This window comes from Peromyscus maniculatus, chromosome 5 (genome assembly GCF_049852395.1).
Source record: "Peromyscus maniculatus bairdii isolate BWxNUB_F1_BW_parent chromosome 5, HU_Pman_BW_mat_3.1, whole genome shotgun sequence".
NCBI classification, from domain to species: Eukaryota; Metazoa; Chordata; class Mammalia; order Rodentia; family Cricetidae; genus Peromyscus; species Peromyscus maniculatus.
The window spans coordinates 96,542,401-96,562,379 of record NC_134856.1 but is presented as its reverse complement, the minus strand read 5'-3'; the positions used below and the strand labels follow the sequence as shown (position 1 = coordinate 96,562,379).

At 41.6% G+C, this 19,979-nt stretch overlaps 1 protein-coding gene across 6 annotated transcripts in view; it reads left to right on the top strand.

Annotated features, from left to right (window-relative positions):
- The first annotated feature begins 8,839 nt into the window (after nucleotides 1–8,839).
- Nucleotides 8,840–19,979, top strand: part of Tbce (tubulin folding cofactor E) — a 35,321-nt gene continuing 24,181 nt past the window's right edge. The window contains exons 1-3 of one of the 6 annotated variants that reach the window (XM_042278224.2): nucleotides 10,470–10,741; nucleotides 16,469–16,525; nucleotides 17,106–17,236. In XM_042278224.2, coding sequence (XP_042134158.2) covers nucleotides 16,494–16,525; nucleotides 17,106–17,236 — 163 coding nt within the window. In that variant the 5' untranslated portion in view covers nucleotides 10,470–10,741; nucleotides 16,469–16,493. Of the gene's footprint in view, nucleotides 9,223–10,469; nucleotides 10,742–16,468; nucleotides 16,526–17,105; nucleotides 17,237–19,979 lie in introns of those variants that run through there. The other 5 variants (XM_006980151.4, XM_042278226.2, XM_015998718.3 and 2 more) reach the window with 5 other exon arrangements.

Sequence of the window (19,979 nt, the reverse complement as noted above, 5' to 3'; positions counted from 1 at the left end):
ACAGGCAGATCTCCTGGGAGGCTAGCCTGGTCTACAGAGTGAGTTCCAGGACAGCCAGAGCTATACAGAAACCCTGTCTCAAAAAAAAAAAAAAAAAAGATTCTATTTGCTTAGATTTGTTCTACAGTAATGCTTTTCCTGCCTAAGAAAGTCTTCAGCTGTCCTCTTGGAGAGTTGGATTTTGCCATGTCGGAGTTTTCTTTTTTTTCTTTTCTTTTCTTTTTTTTTTTTCTTTTTTTTTTCTTTTTTTTTTTTTTTTTTTTGTGTGTGTGTGTGTCTGTGAGAGGGGGGGGGTGAGTTTCTCTGTGTAGTCCTGACTGTCCTAGAACACACTTTGTAAACCAGGCTTGCTTTGAACTCACAATGATCCCCCTGCCTCTGCCTTCTGAGTGCTGGGCCTAAAGGAGTGTGCCACCACTGCCTGGTTGAGACTTACTTTTTAATATTTTCTGTTTTATGCAGCTTCAGAAAAACATTAATTTTATTTACCAGATCTGCAAGAATAAATGTCAGTTATATTGCCATAAATGACTTGGCTCAGCAAGATTTTTATTTTCTTGAGATGAGGTCTGGCTTTGTTGTCTAAGCTATTATTGGCCTTATCTTCCTTCAGCCTCTGGAGTAGCTGGGATTCCAGTCCAGTCCTGGGTCTAGCAAGGTCTTAGTTCATCTGCTCTGCTCTCCCACTGCCCCTCCTCTAACTTCTGTCTGAGATCTTCGGAAGCCCTCTGCCAGTTCTGAGTGCATCCAGCCACCTGCATTCTTTGGCTTCCAGTGCTATTAGGGAATGTTCTCCTGGCTGCTGGTGTAGTCACTACTGCCTTCTTGAGCTGCCTCCCGCCACTCCACACTCCCACCACCACCACCACCTCCACCACCCACCCCCACCCCCCCCACCCCCCCCCACCCCCCCCCACCCCACCCCACCCCCCCCCCCGGCGTAACCTGTATTATTTCTCTCATCTTCCTTTCCTAGCAGAAAAGGAGATTCCTCACCTAGCAATCTAATGTCTCCTATTACTTTTTCCACTCTCTACCGATCAGATGTGGAGCCTCGTAACTTTCTACTCTTTTATTTTAAATCTGCCTTCAAGTCCTCTGCCTTTTATTTCCAAAAACAAACCAGATGAGGTGGCACATGCCTATAATCTTAGCACTTAGGATGGGAAATTGGGATCAAAAGTTCAAGGTCCTTATTGGCTACATAGCAGGCTGGGTTTTATAAGAGTTTGTCCTACAGCCTTAGGCCAAAGGAGCTCTCGAGCTCTAGATTCCTTTCCCTTCCTACTCCTGAGGGCCTCGCCCCATCCCAGGCTGCCATCCTTAGGAATTGTCCTATGGTTCATGTTAAGCCATGTGCTATGGAAAGGGGAAAGAAATGTGTATTTATACATCTGTAATCCCAGCACTCAGATGGCAGAGGCAGGCAGATCTGGTGATCTGGTCTAAATAGAGAGTTTCAGACCAGACAAGGTAACGGTGAGACTCTCAAAAAAAAGTTTCACATACAGAAGTAGGCTCACAGTGATGAAGCCTATATTATTGTGAGTTCATATATAATATAGTTGACATTTTACTTTCTTTTTTTTGTTGTTGTTGTTTTTTTTTTAGATATTTATTTATTTATTATGTATACAACATGTATGACCAGAAGAAGGCACCAGACCTTATTACAGATGGTTGTGAGCCACCATGTGGTTGCTGGGAATTGAACTCAGGACCTCTGGAAGAGCAGTCGGTGCTCTTAACCTCTAAGCCATTTCTCCAGCCCCCGACATTTTACTTTCTTAACCTGACCTCCCCACTTGGCTAACTGCAGACTCACTCTGCTCGTCTTAATTTATCTTTTCATATTTAGATTATTTGATATATTGAGATTTAGCTGTAATGTTAGGCATTTTGCTATGTACAGCTTGGTTAAAAAGGAAATACAAAAAAAAAATCAGTGATATAAATTTCAGTGTTAACCTGTTAGTTCAAGTCAGCTGTGTACAGTGTTTCCTAGGAGTTAATGGGCACTGAAACAAATGCATGGGAAATAATTTTCCTGCCTTTTTTTTGATAGCCCACAGCTGGCCTAGAGCTTGATATGAAGATTTAATCTCAGAGATCTGCTTGTTTCTATGTCCAGAGTGCAGGGATTAAAAAGTGCAGGCAGTGGTGGCGTGCACCTTTAATTCTAGCACTAGGGAGGCAGAGGCAGGCAGATCTCTGTGAGTTCCAGGCCAGCCTGAGTTACAGAGTGAGTTCCAGCAAAGGTACCAAAGCTACACAGAGAAATCCTGTCTTAAAAAAAAAAAACAAAAAGAAAGAAAAAAAAAAAAAAGTACCATCACCCCCCCCCCCCCCCCGACAAAGCATATTCTTTATACAACACTACTTTAGAAGAATCACCAACTTCGTATTATTTATCATTGTTTATCACTGTATTTAAAAAGAAAAGAAAGCTATATCTGAAGAGATAATCCATGAAACAAGATAGTTGGACCTCAGTTAGATGAATGTCTTAGTCACTGTTCTGTTGTTATAACAACACCATGACCAAGGCAATTCTTATAAAAGAAAGCATTTAATTGGTGTTTCAATTAGTCCAGTCCACAACATGGCGGGAATGTGGTGACACTCATGGCACTGGAGCAGTAGCTAAGAACTACATCCTTATCTGTAGGCAGCAGGCAGAGTCTGGACCTGGCTCGAGCTTTTGAAACCTCAAAGCCCACCCCTAGTGACACACTCCCTCCAACAAAGCCACACCTCCTAATCCTTCTAGTTGTAGCAAAGAGTTCCACTCCCTGGTGACTAAGGACTCAAAAATATGAGCCCATGAGGGTCTCTCTTATTCAGACCACCACAGTGAGGTAGTTTAGCACTAATGGTAAGCAGTTAGATGGTCTGTAAGTCTTACTGAAACTTGCCCAGTTACTTAACAGAAGTTGTAAACTGGGAGTAAACATTTGAGGAGGGTTTTAAAGACATTGGGTTTTGATGAATATTCTGACAAAAATGTCAGTGCTTTTTAAGACTGTAATGGTTTATCAAACCTCACAGATTAAGTCAGTTAAATAACTGGACATACAAAATGGAGCAAAGAGACTAGAGGAAGTAGCACAAGCTTGTAATAACACTGAAGCTGAGGCAAGAAGATTATGAGTTCAAGAACACTCTGACCTCCATAGCGAGTTGGAGCCCAGCTGGTCTGCATACTCAGACCTTTGTCTCAAGAAACAAAAGTACTGAGTTAAGGAAGCAGGGGTTATTAAAATAAGATGTGGCTTTAAAACACAAAGTAGGAATTCAGAGAGACTTGGATTTTCTACTAAGTTTTGTGAAAGTGGGTTTGTGGTTTGATTGAAGTATAAATTTGGACAGAGATGGCCCAGTCTGTCAAGTGCTTGCTTCATATAATACATAAGGATCCCGAGTTCGGTTTTGTTTTAAGATTTATTTATTTATTTATTTATTTATTTATTTATTTATTTATTTATTTATTTATTTTATGAATATGAATGCTCTATCTGCATGTACAACCTTATGCCAGAAGAGGGCATTGGATCCTACTCTAGATGGTTTTGAACCACCATGTGATTGCTGGGAATTGAACTCAGGATCTCTGGAAGAGCAGCCAGTGCTTTTAACTGCTGAACCATCTCTTTGGCCCCAAGGATCTGAGTTTTGACCCCCAGCATTGACACAAAATCAGAATATGGCAACGTGCACCCTATAATCTCAGTACTGAGGAAGCAGAGACAGGCAGATAACATGGATACCCTGACAAGGCATTTTAACTGAATCTGTAAAGCATTTTTTTTTTTTTTTTGAGACAGGGTTTCTCTGTGTAGCTTTGTGCCTTTCCTGGAACTCAGTCTGTAGCCCAGGCTGGCCTTGAACTCACAGAGATCCGCCTGCCTCTGCCTCCAAGTGCTGGGATTAAAGGCATGCGCCACCAACGACCGGCCAAGCATATTCTTTAAATCAAATCTGTAAAGCATATCTGAATCTGTAAAGTTCCAAGAGACCCTGTCTGGAAAAAAAAAATGATGTGAAAAACTATTGAGGAAGACCCCTGCTGTTGAAGAATAGAAAATTTATATGTTGTATCTGATTTCTGATGTGGTGTATCTGCTCTCATTTTTCTCTGCCTTTGTACCCTCTTTAGTGTGTGATTTCCCCCCATCCCATTTCTTCCTCTTCCTCCTTTTTTTTCTTTTCTTTCCTTCCTTTCTCCTTTCTTCCAGTCCAGGATGGCCTCAAACTAAATCCACAGTCAAGGATGACCTTGAGCTGTTCTAGTGCCTCCATCTCCCAGATGCTGGGCTTAAAGGTGTGTGCTACCATGCCATCTTATGCAGTGCTAGTAATCAAACCCAAGGCCCTATGTATGCTAGGCAAGCACCCTGAAAACTGGGCTATATTCTGGTGAAACTGTCTTCAAAAAATTGTTAGAAAAAGGAAAAATATGTTACTCTCAAAACTATGAATTCACGGCAAAAAAAATTAGCTAAGCTCTCAGGTAAGGAGATGAACTAACCCCAGCTGACTTTTTCATTTTTCCTCCTTGCCTTTCCCTTGAATTCATCTGTTAGGGTTTTTCATTGCTGTGAAAAGACACCATGACCACAGCAACTCTTATAAAGTGAAACATTTAATTAGGGTGGCTCACTTACAGTTTCAGAGGTTCAATCCATTATCATCATGTTGGGGAGCATGGCAATGTGCAGGCAGATGTGGTGCTGGAGAAGTAGCTGAAGTCCCACATCTTGCAGGCAACAGGAAGTTGACTAAGACACTGGGTGGTATCGTGAGCATAGAAAACCTCAAAGCCTGCCCTATGTGACGAAATTCCTCCAACAAGACCACACCCACTCGAACAAAGTCATACTTCCTAATAGTGCCACTCCCTATGAGGAGATTATGGGGGCCAATTACATTCAAACTACCACATTGTCTATCTTGAGAAAGACAAAGTTGCATGTACCTAGTGTAAAAAGTCATTTCAAAAAAGATTATGAAACAAATACAATAATAAAAATGCTTGTGTGTGCTGCCCAAAAAGGACAAAGACCTCAGAGAAACCTTGAGTGGAAGTCAAGGCTGTTGCCAAATATTTAACTACCAAAAGATGTGTTGCATTTGTTTATGTCGCAGAATATTTGTTTAACTATGTAAAGAGGTGTTGCTGTTTTACCTTGCCTACCTAAGGCACCTGATTGGGCTAATAAAAAGCTAAACAGCAATAGCGAGGTAGGAGGTATAGGCAAGACTCCTGTAGACGAATTTCTAAACAGTCAGTAAATAAGAAACACAGAGCCAAATACAGGGGTAATAGAGATCAGAGCAACAGCTATGATTAGCTTTAGCTTACCACCAGCAGTAGTTTCCCCTGAGAGAGCTTCTTCCTGTCTGACCTGTGTTTTTATTGGCTTTCTGTTCTGCTTTCTCATTGACTCTAAGCCCAGCCACATGACTTCTTCATCACTGCCTGTCTATACAGACCTCCAGGTCTCTATGGTTGGTACTGGGATTAAAGGCTCATGCCACCACGCTTGGCTGTGTCCTTGACCACACAGAGACTCTGCCTGCCATGTGATCAGATTAAGAGTGTATGCTACCACTGCCGGACTTCTGCTTAATGATTATTTGACCTCTGATCTCCAGGCAACTTTATTTATTAACATACAAATAAAATATCACATTTCATCACAAATAAAATATCACCACAACTTTCAAGCAGGAAGGGTAAGTAGGAGGAGGAATTTAGGCTTGAGGAAGGAAGAAAAGGAGACATCAGGGAGATGCCAGGGCCCAGCCAGACACAGAGGAAGCAGGAACATAGGACGTACAAAATGAAAGAAAGGTAAAAAGCTCCAAGGCAAAACATAGATGAATAGAAACAGGTTGAATTAAAAGAGCTAATGGGATAAGCCTGAGCTAAGGCAGAGCATTTATAATTAATAAGTCTCCATGTCTTTATTTAGGAGCTGGTTGGTGGCCCAAAGAAAATTCCAACAGACACAGCCTAGCCCAGGGCTTCCCCAAGAGAATCCAGAGTTTTCCTTTTTTCCTTACTACTACCTTAGAAAAAATAGAGATAACTGTTAACCAAAGAAAGCAAAGATCCTTACAGATATTGAAGGTATGCATTTAAAAATCTTATCACATTAAAAAAAAATCCCTCCCCAGGATAAAGATAATGAAATTTCTTTCCTTTGTTTTCTCTTCCTCACCATCCTGCTCCTGCTCCTCATCTTCTTTTTGGAGACAGGATCTCACTATGTAGCTCTGGATGGCCTGGAACTTGCTCTCTGGACCAGGTTGACCTCTAATTCACTGAGATCTGCCTGCTTCTGCCTCCCCCTTCTGAGTGCTGGGATTAAGGTGTACGCCACCAGGCCCAGCAAGCAGTAAGAGTTTCTAACTTGCTTTCAAGACAAACCCCATACAGTTTCAATTAGGAAAAAGTTTGGGATATTATACTTTTCCAGCGGTGTACAGCACCCAATTCATTTATTGGGTCATGGCTTTTGGAAGCACACCAGACTTCCTTCTTTCTCAGGAGCAATTATCTTGAACATGACATATGGAAAACCTCCAATCATCTTTTCTATTCGAAAACAGGCAAAAGGAACTCTGGGTGGGGGGATCCTCAAAAGACAGTGTGAATGACACCAGTCACCCTATTGAGATAACAATAAACAAAACAGACAAGAGCCAAATATAAAGCAATCCCCTCTGGGATCAGATGTTCTGGGGAATCAAACTAATCTTACAAGAATACCTAGAAAGGGGCCTGTAATCTCGTGCAGCTGTGCTTGCTACACCCTACTACAGGAGAAACCAAATGGAAGAAGGTGGAGATTTGTGTAAGATCTTCAGTACTGCCCAACTCCTTACAGGGCTATCTAAACTTCCTCTAAATCTATCCTACTTTTTCAGTAATAGATCTTTGTAGTGCCTTTTGTGGTGCCAAATAGCCAGTGTTTGTTCACCTTTGCTCGAGAACAATACGCTTATGTGTGCACAGTTTTTTAAAAGTATTTTATGTGCATTGGTGTTTTGCCATGGGTGTTGGGTCCCCTGGAATTGGAGTTACAGACAGTTGTGAGCTGCCATGTGGATGCTGAGAATTGAACCCAGGTCGTCTGGAAAAGCAGTCAGTGATCTTAACTACTGAGCCATCTCTCCAGCCCAACATGTGCCCAAATTTAAGAGACATTTGGAAACAGTAACTGTAAATCCAATTTTGGCTGTCTGGTGGCTCGTAGCTGTAATCTTATCACTTGGGAAGTGGGAGCAGAGAGATTATCATGAGTTTGATGCCAATTTAACATCTTTGACTGTTAAGTCAGGTTTTTTGGAATACATTGTTAAACTTAACAGACCACTAGCTTCTACCAACCCTAAAGCTAAAAATCACAGGACTTCTGAAACTGAAGTGATTGATCCAATTTTGTTGTAATCTGCTACTCTGTGTTCCAGCAACTTATTTTGAAAGTGTTCTTATGTATGATTTGTTGTGTGTGTGTGTGTGTGTGTGTGTGTGTGTGTGTGTGTGTGTGTGTATCTAAAAATTCAAGTAATATCTTCCACAGTTCCACAGTAACATGTCATTCAGGGTAAACTCACTAAGTGTTTCTGGGTCAAGGTCACTCAAATTTGGCTCAGAATAATCTCATCTCTTTTTGAGCAGATGTTTTGTATCAGTAATTCCTTGAGAAGTATGAAGTTAAAATAAATATGGAGATACTGACATGATGGTGCAAGCTTGAGATTTTAGCACTTGGGAGACAGAGGCAAGAGAATCCAGTGTTTAAGGTCAGTCTTGACTATATGGCAAGCTTTAAGGCCAACCGAGGATACATGAGACCTTGTCTCAGGACAAACGGCATCACCATCTTAGTGGAATGTTATCCCTGAAACCTTGTTTGAAGGTCTGTATTTCTGCTGGAGAACTGAGGCAAGAGTAGGATGTTCTAGTCCTACTGAAAGGATTTCAAACAGGAAAGCTTCTGGAAAGCTTATTTTATCTTTCATGAATCAATGACAACAGATTCACTACAGGGTATTTCTCAATGTTGAGCAATAAAACAGATTTGTCATGAATGCCATCTGCCAAAGTTACACAGTTCCCCTTTGGTTGAGTTACAGCTTTCTTTTATTATTGTTTTTGTAGTGATGTATGACCAAAGTGACTCGGATCCAGCAAAGCCAGAGCTCTTCCACTAAGTTTATGCCCAGCCCCAGGTATACTGTGCTTTAATTCTGAGAGGTCTCTTGCCATAGCATTATGTACATAGCATCTTATTTGGTTTTCAGTGAAATAGTTACTGGCTTTTAACACCTTAAAAAAAAAATTCACAGTAACTACTTGTTTACAGTGGTGACTTTTCAATTTAAAACATTGCATTTACTATTGATTCTTATGCCTTAGCTGGTTATCTTTTTCTTTCCAGTTCTGGAGGGATCAATACTACACTTTTCTCCATAACTATGAACTCCCTACAGAGGTAGAGTCCGCATAAGCATGAAACATTTTTTGTAATTTAGACAGGGTCTTGCTATGAAGCCAAGGCTACCCCACCCCCCGACCCAGAACTGGCTTCTATCCTATCTCAGCCTTCTGAGTGCTGCTTGTTGTAGGCATGAGCCACCACGCCCACCTATGAACTTTTAGCACTAGTTTTGGGCTGTCCTGGATCAACTACAGTACGAAAATTAGGTTATTCCCGTTGTCCTTCGGGGTGTCGTCCACCTGAACAGTAAGTACCTCGCTAGGGTAAGGTTGAAGTTCGGGTGGGTAGAGCTGGTTTCCCGCCATCACTTCCTCCGCGGATGTGGGACTTCCGGTCTCTCGGCACTTCCGCCCAGAGCCGGAAGCATCGTCGCTGAGGGACCGTGAGGGGTCCGCGGTGCTGACCCACGGGCTGAGGGCAGGTGAGCTTGGTAAGGTCGTGGAGCTGAGGTGACGAGTTGCCCACTGGGACCACCATTTCACCTTGAGGTGGCTCAGCATTCATTAAGTTCCGAGACTTCTGGCGGGGCGGCGTTCTGGGCTGACCCGGCGGAAGGCTAGTGCGCCTGCGCCAAGCGCCCCTGTCAGCGTCTTCTGGGCGCTGGTCTCGGGTGATGCTGCCAGCGCCAGAGGACCTGACTGGCTGTCTCTGTGGACGAAAGCCCTGGTTTCCGTTATTGACAGTTCTGGTGGACAGAGGTCGTTGTCGCTGGGTAGGGGGCCGTATTCAGTTTTGTTTTGTTTTGTTTTTGAGCTCAAGGCCGTCTTGGGTCTCGCAATGTATCTGAGGCTGGCTGCGAATTAGCGTCAGCCCTCCTGCTTTAGCCTCCTTGTTTCTGGGATTACACGCACGAGCCACCATGCCTGGCAATGAATGAATTAACTAATTTTTAAGACAAAGATTCGTTGCTGGACATTTTAGTCCAGGATGACTCTGAACTCGTGTCAAACCTCTAGCTAGCCTCAGCCTCCGGAGTGCTGAGTTCACATGCATGAGCCGCCACACCCTGGGAATAAATTTTTTACAGACTTCACTACCATCTAGGGACTGTTACGTGAACTGTTGAATCCAAATTAGGGTGTGATTTGGCCATCCCCAAAGAAATAGGTTTGTTGAAACAACAGGGTTTACAAATGCTAAAGACAGACAGCAGATAAAGGGAGAGACTGCTCTCTTGTCTGGTGTGAATATTAGCCAGGTCCACTGTCTGTTGATAGTGCCTGCTTTCTTTTTATGTCTTCTTGTTTTAATTTTCTATGCGTTCATGTTATGGGTGCTGCTATAAATACTATCTGGAATTTTTGTTTGTTTTGTTTTTGTTTTTTGAGACAGGGTCTTTATGTAATCGTGGCTGTCTTGAAACTCAATGTCTAGACCAGATTGGCCTGGAACTCACAGAGATCCTCCTGTTTCTGCCTCCAGAGTGCTGGGATTAAAGATGTGGGCCATCACACTCCAATGCTGACAATTTTTTTATGAGGTGTGTGTGTGTAGGGGGGGGGGGTTCCAGACAGGGTTTCTCCATGTTGTTTTGGTGCCTATCCTGGATCTTGCTCTATAGACCAGGCTGGCCTCGAACTCATGGAGATCTGCCTGGCTCTGCCTCCCGAGTGTTGGGATTAAAGGTGTGTACCACCACTGCCCGGCTTAAGGCATATTTTTTTATTGGGGTCTCTAAAAATATTTAGAAAGTTAAATTACTGATACAAATCTGCCCTGATGTGAAAAACATTCTTCCACAATCACAGGAGGCAGTCAGGCCAGACCATTTATTTATTCCATGCTATAGGATTTCTAAATCAGTATCCTTGTCCCCATTCATCACATTTATAAATCAGATTGATTTTCAATGCATCGTTGAGAATGTATTCATTGTTGTTGCATGAAGAGGACTTTTTATTTGTTCACAATTGGGTCATAATGCAAAAGAATCCGTTTCTCTGGAAGTTGGCTTCTTTTGATGATGAAGGAGAAACCTGCTCCAGCTTTGGTTACTTGCTTTTGGTGAAGGAGACCACAGAAAGCAACTTAGTGCTGAAACTAGTACATTTCCTCTCCTCCTCCTCTTCATATTCTCCTCCTCTCCTTATTTTTTTTTTTTTCTCCTATTCTGGGGCCTCTTTTGTACTAGGCTAATACTCTACCACTGACTGAGCTACACCCAGCCGTGGCAGGGTCTTGTCTTTACTGGCCTTGATTACCTGACTCTTCTACCTCGGCCCCCAGAATAGGTGGGATTACAGGCTTGTGGGTCTGCCAGTACTTTACCTTGTGACTTGCAGATTTATTGTATTTACAGTAATTGTGAGCTGAGACATTTGTTTGGACCTTAACCTTTGAAGTCATTCTGACTCAGCATTTTCATATGTCCATATCAGCAAATCCTCTGATGGTCAAAATAGTCTAGATCTTCAAGCCCCTTCTTAACATTCACCTGTTAAAAACTGCATTATCTCTCACAGGATTATTGCTCCCTAACTACTAGTCACAGTTTTTCTTCTAGTCAGTTTGCATCACAGAATCTAAAGGGATCTTTTTAGGAAAGTAAGATAATCTCTTTCCTTTAAAAAAACAAACAAACAATGAAACTTCTACTAAACACTGCTGTCCACTCTGCAGACAAGTGTTTTTTAAGTGGCCTCCAGAGTTCTAAATGACCTGTCCCTGCATAATCTCTGATCTGTTGTTTAATAACTACTTGATTGCTCCATTATCTGGCCTCAAACACATCCTAGCTTCTAAGATACTCAGATCTGCTGTTCTTTTTCTGTATGAATGTCTTTATGGTCATATGGTTCAATCCCTTACCTCTCCATCTGTTCTTTGGAATACTACCTCCCTTAACCAACTTTCTTCCATCTTTAACTGTGCTTCTTGTCCTAGTTCATATCATGTGATTTACCCAGTTATCTGGTTTATTGTGTTTCTCACCACAAAGATAGAAGCTTCTAGAGGGCAGGTATTTTTCTGCTGTGCACTTAGTACCTAGAACAGCATCTGACTTTTAATAGACACCCTTTTTTTTTTATCTTTTATTTTATGTGCACTGGTGTTTTGCCTGCATGTATATCTTTGTGAGGGTGTCAGATCTTGGAGTTACAGACAGTTGTGAGCTGCCATTTGGGTGCTGGGAATTGAAACCTGATCTTCTAGAACAGTGCTCTTAACCGCTGAGCCATCTCTCCAGCCCCTTAATAGACACTCTTAATTGTTGAATGAAGGTATTTGGGCTTTTTTACCATACTATATTTGCTTACACAGTCTGCCAGGGTGCTACAACTTCTACACAGTACTTTGTACTTTATTTGTATGAGTATATGCATGTTTGTACACTCACTGTGGGGCATATTTGTGGTGCAGATGCATATACATGTGGAGGCATGAAGTTGACATTGGATGTCTTCCTTGAGCTCTCTATTTATTGAGGCAGTGTCTCTTGCTGAACCTGAAGCTCACCAATTCCTTTAATGTAGCTAGCCAGCTTGCCCCAAGGATCCAGTCTCTGCCTCCTAAAATGCTGGGATTACACATGCCCAGCACTTAGATGGGTTCTGGGAATCCAAAATCTTGTGCTCATGCTTGAATGGCGGCAAGTTCTTTATCCATTTAGTCATCTCTCAGCCCAGCAGTTTGTACTTTCTTGCCCTTTTTAAAATTTTGTTTATTTTCTCTTTTTACATTTCTCCAGCTACTTGTTTAAAAGAAACACTAGTTTATCTTTCTTACCCTGATTAACTTTTAATTTTACTGTACATTCTTCCTTCAGATCTAATACCCTGTGACCTTTCTTTTTTAAATCTTTAAGTTGCTGATTTTCAGCAAGCTTCCTGGATCATTTCAGCATTAATTTTTTTTTAATATGATAAGAGTGCCTTTGTTTTTCTTTTGTCTATTTTTCTTTCTTTTTTTTTTTTTTTTTTTTTTTTGGTTTTTTGAGACAGGGATTCTCTGTGTAGCAACCCTGGCTGTCCTGGAACTCACTTTGTAGACCAGGCTGGCCTCAACTCACAGAGTTGTCTGCCTCTGCCTGTCAAGTGCTAGGATTAAAGACATGTGCCACCAAGCATGGATAATGCCCTAACAATAGAGTTAGTAGTTAGGACTGTTGTCTAGGGTCTGTGTGTGTGTGTGTGTGTGTGTGTGTGTGTGTGTGTGTGTGTGTGTTTAATTTATTAAAACTTTATTATGCATTTTTTTACTTATTATGTATACAGTGTTCTGTTTGCATGTATCCCTGCAAGCCAGAAGAGGGAGCCACATCTCATTACAGATGGTTGTGAGCCACCATGGGTGTCAAGAATTGAACTCAGGACCTCTGGAAGAACAGCCAGTTTTCTTAACCTCTGAGCCATCTCTCCAGCCCTATTATGCATTTTAAAAGAATATATGTAGGATATATATTTAGATTTAGCACATCAAGGCTCATATGACATTTTTCCTGTCTTAGCATTTTGCTGGGAATATGTGTAGGATGTACAATTAGAAATATGATAGACAAATTAAATATGAAATGAATGTTATTTAGAAAGTAGATACTGTAAGAAAATGAAAACATCATAGTTTGACATTTTATTTATTTATCTATTTAGACATGATCTGTGGTAGCCCAGGCTAACCTCAGATTTATTATGTAGTTGAGGTAGGCCTTGATCTTCTGTCTCCATTTTTGAGTCCTGAGATTATTAGAGTATACCACCACACTTGATTTATGCAGTGCTAAGGATCAAACCCCAGAGCTTCAAGCAAGCAGTCTTACCACCTGAGCGATATCCTTAGCCCATTTTCTTTTTTATTTAAAAAATACTTTATTTTGGGTTGGGGATTTAGTTAGCTCAGTGGTAGAATGCTTGCCTAGCAAGTGCAAGGCCCTGGGTTTGATCCTCAGCTCAAAAAAAAAGAAGAAAAAAAAAACTTTTATTTCATATGTTTGTGTATGTGGTAGTGAGGGAGGGGCATACCAAGGAGTATGTGTGGAGGTCAGAGGACAACTGTCTCTTTTTCTACAATGTGGGTCCTGGGGATTAAACTCGGGCTTGATGTTAAGCGCCTTTATTTGCTGAGCCATCTCACTGAAATCACTTTGTTGTTGTTGAAACAGGGTTTCTCTGTGAGGCCTGCCTGTCCTAGAAGTAGCTCTGTAGACCAGGCCTCTGCCTCTGGCTTCCGAGTGCTGGGATTAAAGGCATGTGCCACCACTGCCCAGCTGAAATTACTTTTCAAATTGCAAAATATATATTGCAGAAAATTTACCATCTTAGCAATTTTAAGTATATAAAGTTAATAGTGTTAAGTACATTCACAATATAACCAACACTGCTGTCCAACTCCAGAGCTCTCCTAACATCTGCAAAACTGAAACTGTTAATCTTCGATAACGATTACCAGTTCCCTTCTTTGGAAGATCATAGTATCCACTATTATACTTTCTGTCCTCATCGGGGAAAATTATGTTTAAAAATTTTTGAGACAGGTTCTCAGTATATAGCCATAGATGGCCTGGGATTCTCAATGTAGACTAGGCTGACCTCAAACTTGCAGAGATTGACTCTCAAGTGTAGAATTAGAGGCATTCACTACCACACACAGCTGTCTTTTTTAGTTTGACAAGCCTAGATACTTCGTAGAAGGAGGATCACTTGGTGTCTGTCTTTAAGGTTGAATAATACATTTTGGTGTATTGTAACAGGCCCCTTAGCACAACTGACTCCATGATGGAATTGCCATTCAGGATGTAAAACTCAGCAAGTAGACAACACCACCTGCCAAAAATGAAACCAAAGGCCTAATCATCAAAATCCATAGTTCAGGAAAGTCTCTAAATGTACTGACCTTACTTTTTAGCATCTGTAGTTCCACTTCTGGCTAACTGTTCTTGTTAACTGAAGTATGTCAATCCAGAACATGGTTTTTGTGCTTAAAAGCTCATCCTTAGAAAGGTTCGGGGCAACACGGGGATCTCGAACACCCAGTGTAGTCTATGGCTGGCTATTTAAGACTTTCTGTTGGCTTACACCCATGTCCCAGCAGTCTTCTCTGGTGAATACCACACAACAGTATTTGCCATATTCTTTATTCTAATGAACACTTAGATTTCTTTCTCCATCTTTTGACTGTTAGTAAATGATGCAGTTACAAACATTTGTGCAGATAGTTCTTGACTCCATGCTTTCAATATTTTGCAATTGTTTTGAGGAGCTGTAGTCACTTCATCATCAAGAGCAATAGGAAACAGCTGTGTATGGTGGTACATAGTAATTTGGGAGACTGAAGCAAAAGAGTTGTGAGTTCTAGGCCAGCTTGAACAACATAGTGAAAGCACATCTGAAAAGCAAACAAGGGGGTTTGGGGATGTAACTGAGTGAGTATAGTGCTTGTCTAACAGGCACAAAGCCCCGGTTTCCATCCCTGGTACCACATAAACCTATACATGTCTGGTCCCAGCACTGGGACGGTGATAGCAGAAAGACTGGAAGTTCAAGGTCATCCTCAGCTACAAAATGAGTTTAAGGCCAGCCTGAGCTTTCCTAGAGACCCTGTCTCAAAAAACAAACAAAAAAACAGGCCTGGTGGTGGTGGCACACGACTTGAGTCCCAACAGTTGAGAGGCAGAGGCAGGCAGATTTCTGTGAATTCCAGGCCAGTCTGGTCTACAGAGCGAGTTCCAGGACAGCCAGGACAGAGAGAAACCCTGTCTTGGGGGGAAAAACTCACAAACAAAACAAAAAATCAGCTAAAACAGGAAGTCAAAAGGAAAGGAGAGCAAGGTATGAAAATCCAAAGAAAAGTAAATCCAAGGTATTGGATGCTCATCTTCTGTTACAACTGGATATAGGTGAAATACATGTTTTACAGATCTCTCTCAGTAGTAGAGCCCTTGCCTAGCATGTCTCAGGCCTTGGATTTGATCCCCACCATAAACAACAAAACAAACAAAAAATATAGACTGGTAAAAGTTTGTCGATGTTCTGTGAAGGCAAGGTTGTTAGGATGCAAGGGCTCATATACTCCTGATAGGGCTGTATATATTGGAACAACCATTATAAAAGGATATTTGATACTAGCTACCAAAATTTTAAATGCATATTCCCTTTGGCTCAGCAATCCCAGACTAATAGCAGGACTCTGAGTTTCTGGCAAGATAACACCCTGCTCTCCAGCTTGTGGAATTCTAGCAATGGAGTTCTACTGGCATCTTACTCAAGGACTAGAACTTTGCTTCAGTGTGTGGACTTATGAGCAGGGCTCTGCCTTGGCCAGCTGCCTTGGCCTATCCATACATCTGTTTCCTAAAACATAAGTAGCCCAGTCTGGTTCCTAGTAACTGCTCAGTCTCCTCAAGTTGTCTATGCTGCTTTTACTTGCCCCATGTGTTGGGTTCTGTGATGACTTCTTTTGCTTTTCATTGCTGAAGATTCCATTGTAGTACAGGGACTTTTACGTGTGTCTTAGAAGTTGCAGTGCCTTAGAGTACCACCATCTACCCAAGGCAAAAAAACGAACCAACCAAGGCTCCTAATTTTCTGTTTGACAATTTCTATCTAGTTATTCTCCCAAATGTTGATTCTCAACTTACTAAAATCCACACTCTTCTGGTCACTGTCCCTCTTTAATTCTGTGGATTGCCTACACTGCTACAGGGACAGCTAAAACATGGCTTTTGAAACTCTAAATAGTTCAGTGTTTATTTCCAAAAAAATCAAAGTTTGAAAGAAGTTGTAGCCAAGCTGGCCATGGCACATGTTTGTAATTCTAGCATTTTGGGAGCTAGGGCAGGAGAATCAGGAGTTCAAGACCCATCCCTAACTACATAGTGAGTTTGAGGCCAGCCTGGGTTGCACGATCCTGTCTTAAAGAAAAAGCAAATAAAGAGATAGTATCCATAATATTACCACACCTAAAACTTTGAGTTGTTTATTTTTTTGTTATTCTTTCCTAAGATACGGTTTTATATATCCCAGGTTGGCCTCTGACTACTAGGATTAAATGCATGAGCCACTCTGCTTTGTGGCTACTAGGTAAGCATGTTACCAACTCAGCTAGATCGCCAGCTGCAACCATTGTTCTTTAATATTGTGTGTGTGTGTGTGTGTGTGTGTGTGTGTGTGTGTGTGTGTGTGCGCGCGCGCGCGCGCGCGCGCGCGCGCGCGCACGTGCGCGGAGGCTAGAGGTCTACTCAGTGTCTGTCTTATCCATCACTCTCCACCTTGTCTCTTGAGGCAGGGTTGATCACAAAACATGGAGTTCACCAGTTGTCAGAACTAGCTAACCAGCAAGCCCCAAGCATCCTCTTGTCTCTTCTTCCCAGCTTTGGAATTACAGGTGTACATTGTCACACTTGGCTTTTTCTAGGGATCTAAGCTCAGGTCTTCATGTGTGTGTAGCAATCGTCTTACACAGAAAATCATTTCTTCAATCCCCATGGGGGAAAAAACTTGTAAGAAAACTTTGGCTGTGTGTGGTGCCTCACATCTGTTATCCCAACACTTGAGCAGTTGAGGCAGGAGGATTTGCTCTAAGTTTAAGCCCTCCAGGCCAGCCTAGGCTATAATTTTTGCTTATTAAATTCTTGTCAGTTCTTCGTGTTTTCTTTCCTAGGTCTCCTGTTTTGGATTCCTGTTGTCTTATAATGAGTGACATTTTACCATTAGATGTCGTTGGTAGAAGAGTTGAAGTTAATGGAGAGTTTGCAACAGTGCGCTTTTGTGGTGATGTTCCTCCTGTGGCAGGTAAGCTATGATATTGTGTAAATCTTTCAGTCAGGTCCATAGAAGCTTCTCAGTAGTGCTTTATCACACCAGTTTTGAACTGGGTGTGGTGGCACACGCCTTTAATCCCAGCACTCAGAGGCAGAAGCAGTTAGATTTCTTGAGTTCCAGGCCAACCTGCTCTAAATGGCAAATTCCAAGCCAACTGGAGCAACACAGTGAGACGCTATCTCCAATAAATAAAGAAAATAAAATAAAATAACCAGTTTTAAGGAAGTTGCCAGCCAACTTGAAGATGCATAGTTTTATTTGGGTGACATTGAATTGTATATGTATGTGATATGTACAGCTTTCTTAATTATATGCTACTTGATTGTGTAGTGTCTACATAGACTGTGTTGAAAAAAAAAGGAAGGAAGGAAAAAATATATGTATAGACAAACTTCCTGTGTTTATGGATCAAAAGACTTAATTTTGTTGAAATTTAAAATTTATCAGTGGTCAAAATTTTAGTTTTTTTTTCCCTACCAAAATCCCATTGTTTGTTTTTATTATTTGTGTGTGTGTAATGTATACAGGTTTCACAGTACTTGTTAGAGTTGTTTCTTCTACTGTAGATCCTAGGGATTGAGCTTCAGGTACCACTGAGAGACCCTATCTCCAAAAAAACAAGGCAAGGACTGGAGATAGCTCAGCAGTTAAGAGCATTTCCTGTTCTTGTCGGGGACCTGAGAACAGTTCCTAGCACCCACATTAGGTGGTTCATAATATCCTATAGCTCCATCTCCAGGGATCAGACATTTTTGTCCTTCTTGGGTACCTGCACTCACATAAACAGACCACCAAACACACGTACACACTTAAAATAAATCTTTAAAACAATACAAAAAAGGGAAGAAATCCCCTGAGGAAAGACACTTGACTGACCTCTGACCTCCAAATGCATGCTCACACCCGTGTACCTGTACACCTGAACATACACAGCTGCATGTTTGCATGCACACAGAATTATTGATAATTTGGGTTTATTATTGTGTGTTTGCCTTATGGATGCTCTGTTACCACCCCATTGGGTTATTTTTCTTCTCTATTAATTAGATAGTCATAGCCTTAAAATTTACTTAATGAGCCAGGCTGTGTTGGTGCACATCTTTAATCCCAGCACTCAGGAGGCAGAGCCAGGAAGATCTCTGTGAGTTCAAGGCCAGCCTGGTCTACAGAGCGAGATTCAGGACAGGCACCAAAAACTACACAGAGAAACCCTGTCTCGAAAAACCAAAAAAAAAAAAAAAATTAATGATTTCTCTAAGGCTAAGATATGCTATTCTGACTTAGGAAACCCTAATAATAATTGCTCTCCCCCCCCCCACCCCAACCCCAGAGCTGATGACATAACCCAGGGCCTTGTGCTTGCTAGGCAAGCGCTCTACGACTGAGCTAAATCCCCAACCCCTAATTGCTTTTAAGTTTTGGTTTTTGTGTTTTTGCTTTAAGATTTATGTGTATGGGTGTTTAGCCTGTAGATATATGTTTGTGTGAGGGTGCCAGATCCCCTGGAACTAGAGTTAGAGATAGTTGTGAGCTGCCATGTGGATGCTGGCAATTGAACCCAGGTCCTCTGGAAGGGCAGCCAGTGCACTTAACTGCTAAGCCATCTCTCCAGCCCCAGTTTTTGTTTTGTTTTGTTTTGTTTTGAATTCTGAGACCCATACAAAAGACCTAGGAACACTTGAACACTTAAATCTGTTTCTCATCCCTAATTAGTTACTGGATGCTTTCGTTTTTTTAAACTTTATACCCAAGGAACTGGCAGCTCTGCTGCCCATTTTATCTCACTCAGGTGTCTGAGCCTCTTGCATTCTTGCCGGTTTCTTTCTGGGACAGTCTTTTTATTTGAAGGCTTTCTCTTGGGTTTTTTGTTTGTTTGTTTTTGAATGAAATTCTCTATTTTACCTTCAATTTTTTCTCCCTCTTGACTTTTTGTTATGGTAGCAATTACAGGTATTTAGGGTAGAATTTGCCATTTTAATCACATATAGCTTATAGTTATGAGTTATGATGTGGCATGCATTAGCCACTTTATGAAGTGGTCAGCTCAACAGAGAGAGAATCCCTGTATCCCCTCTGTGTGGGGTAAGCCATATTTAGTCCTCTGTGGTGTTTTTCTTCACTTGGTATCCTGTCTTCAATATTCATCCATGCTTAGTATACCCAGTAAAGTTTAGCTGTTCTTGTTTTCTGCTATTGGGTTTTTTGTTGGCTTTTTGGTCCACTGTAGATGTAACCAATCGTCTTATTAAAATAAGAAACACAGAGCCAATGTAAAAGAGAAAGCCGAGAGGTCAGAGCTCAGAGATAAAATCTTACCTCCTGCAGTGCTCCTAGCTTCCCCGAGAGAGAGCTACTTCCTGTTTGTCTGTGTTTAAATAGTCTTTCTGTTCTGCCTTCTCATTGGTTGTAAATCCAACCACATGACTGCCTCATCACTGCCTGTAAGTACCGCCCTCCAGGTCTTAAAGGCGTATGTCTCCAATACTGGCTGTATCCCTGAACACACAGAAATCTACCTAGCTCTTCTAACCACCACGCTCTTGCTATGGCTCTAATAGCTCTGACCCCAGGGCAACTTTATTTATTAACATAAAATTAAAATCACATTTCAGTACAAATAAAATATCACCATAGTCCACATATGCTACTATTGCGTTGTTTGAATGAAGTTCCCAGGAGATTCCTGGGACATTCCCTCCTCCACCTGTGTGTG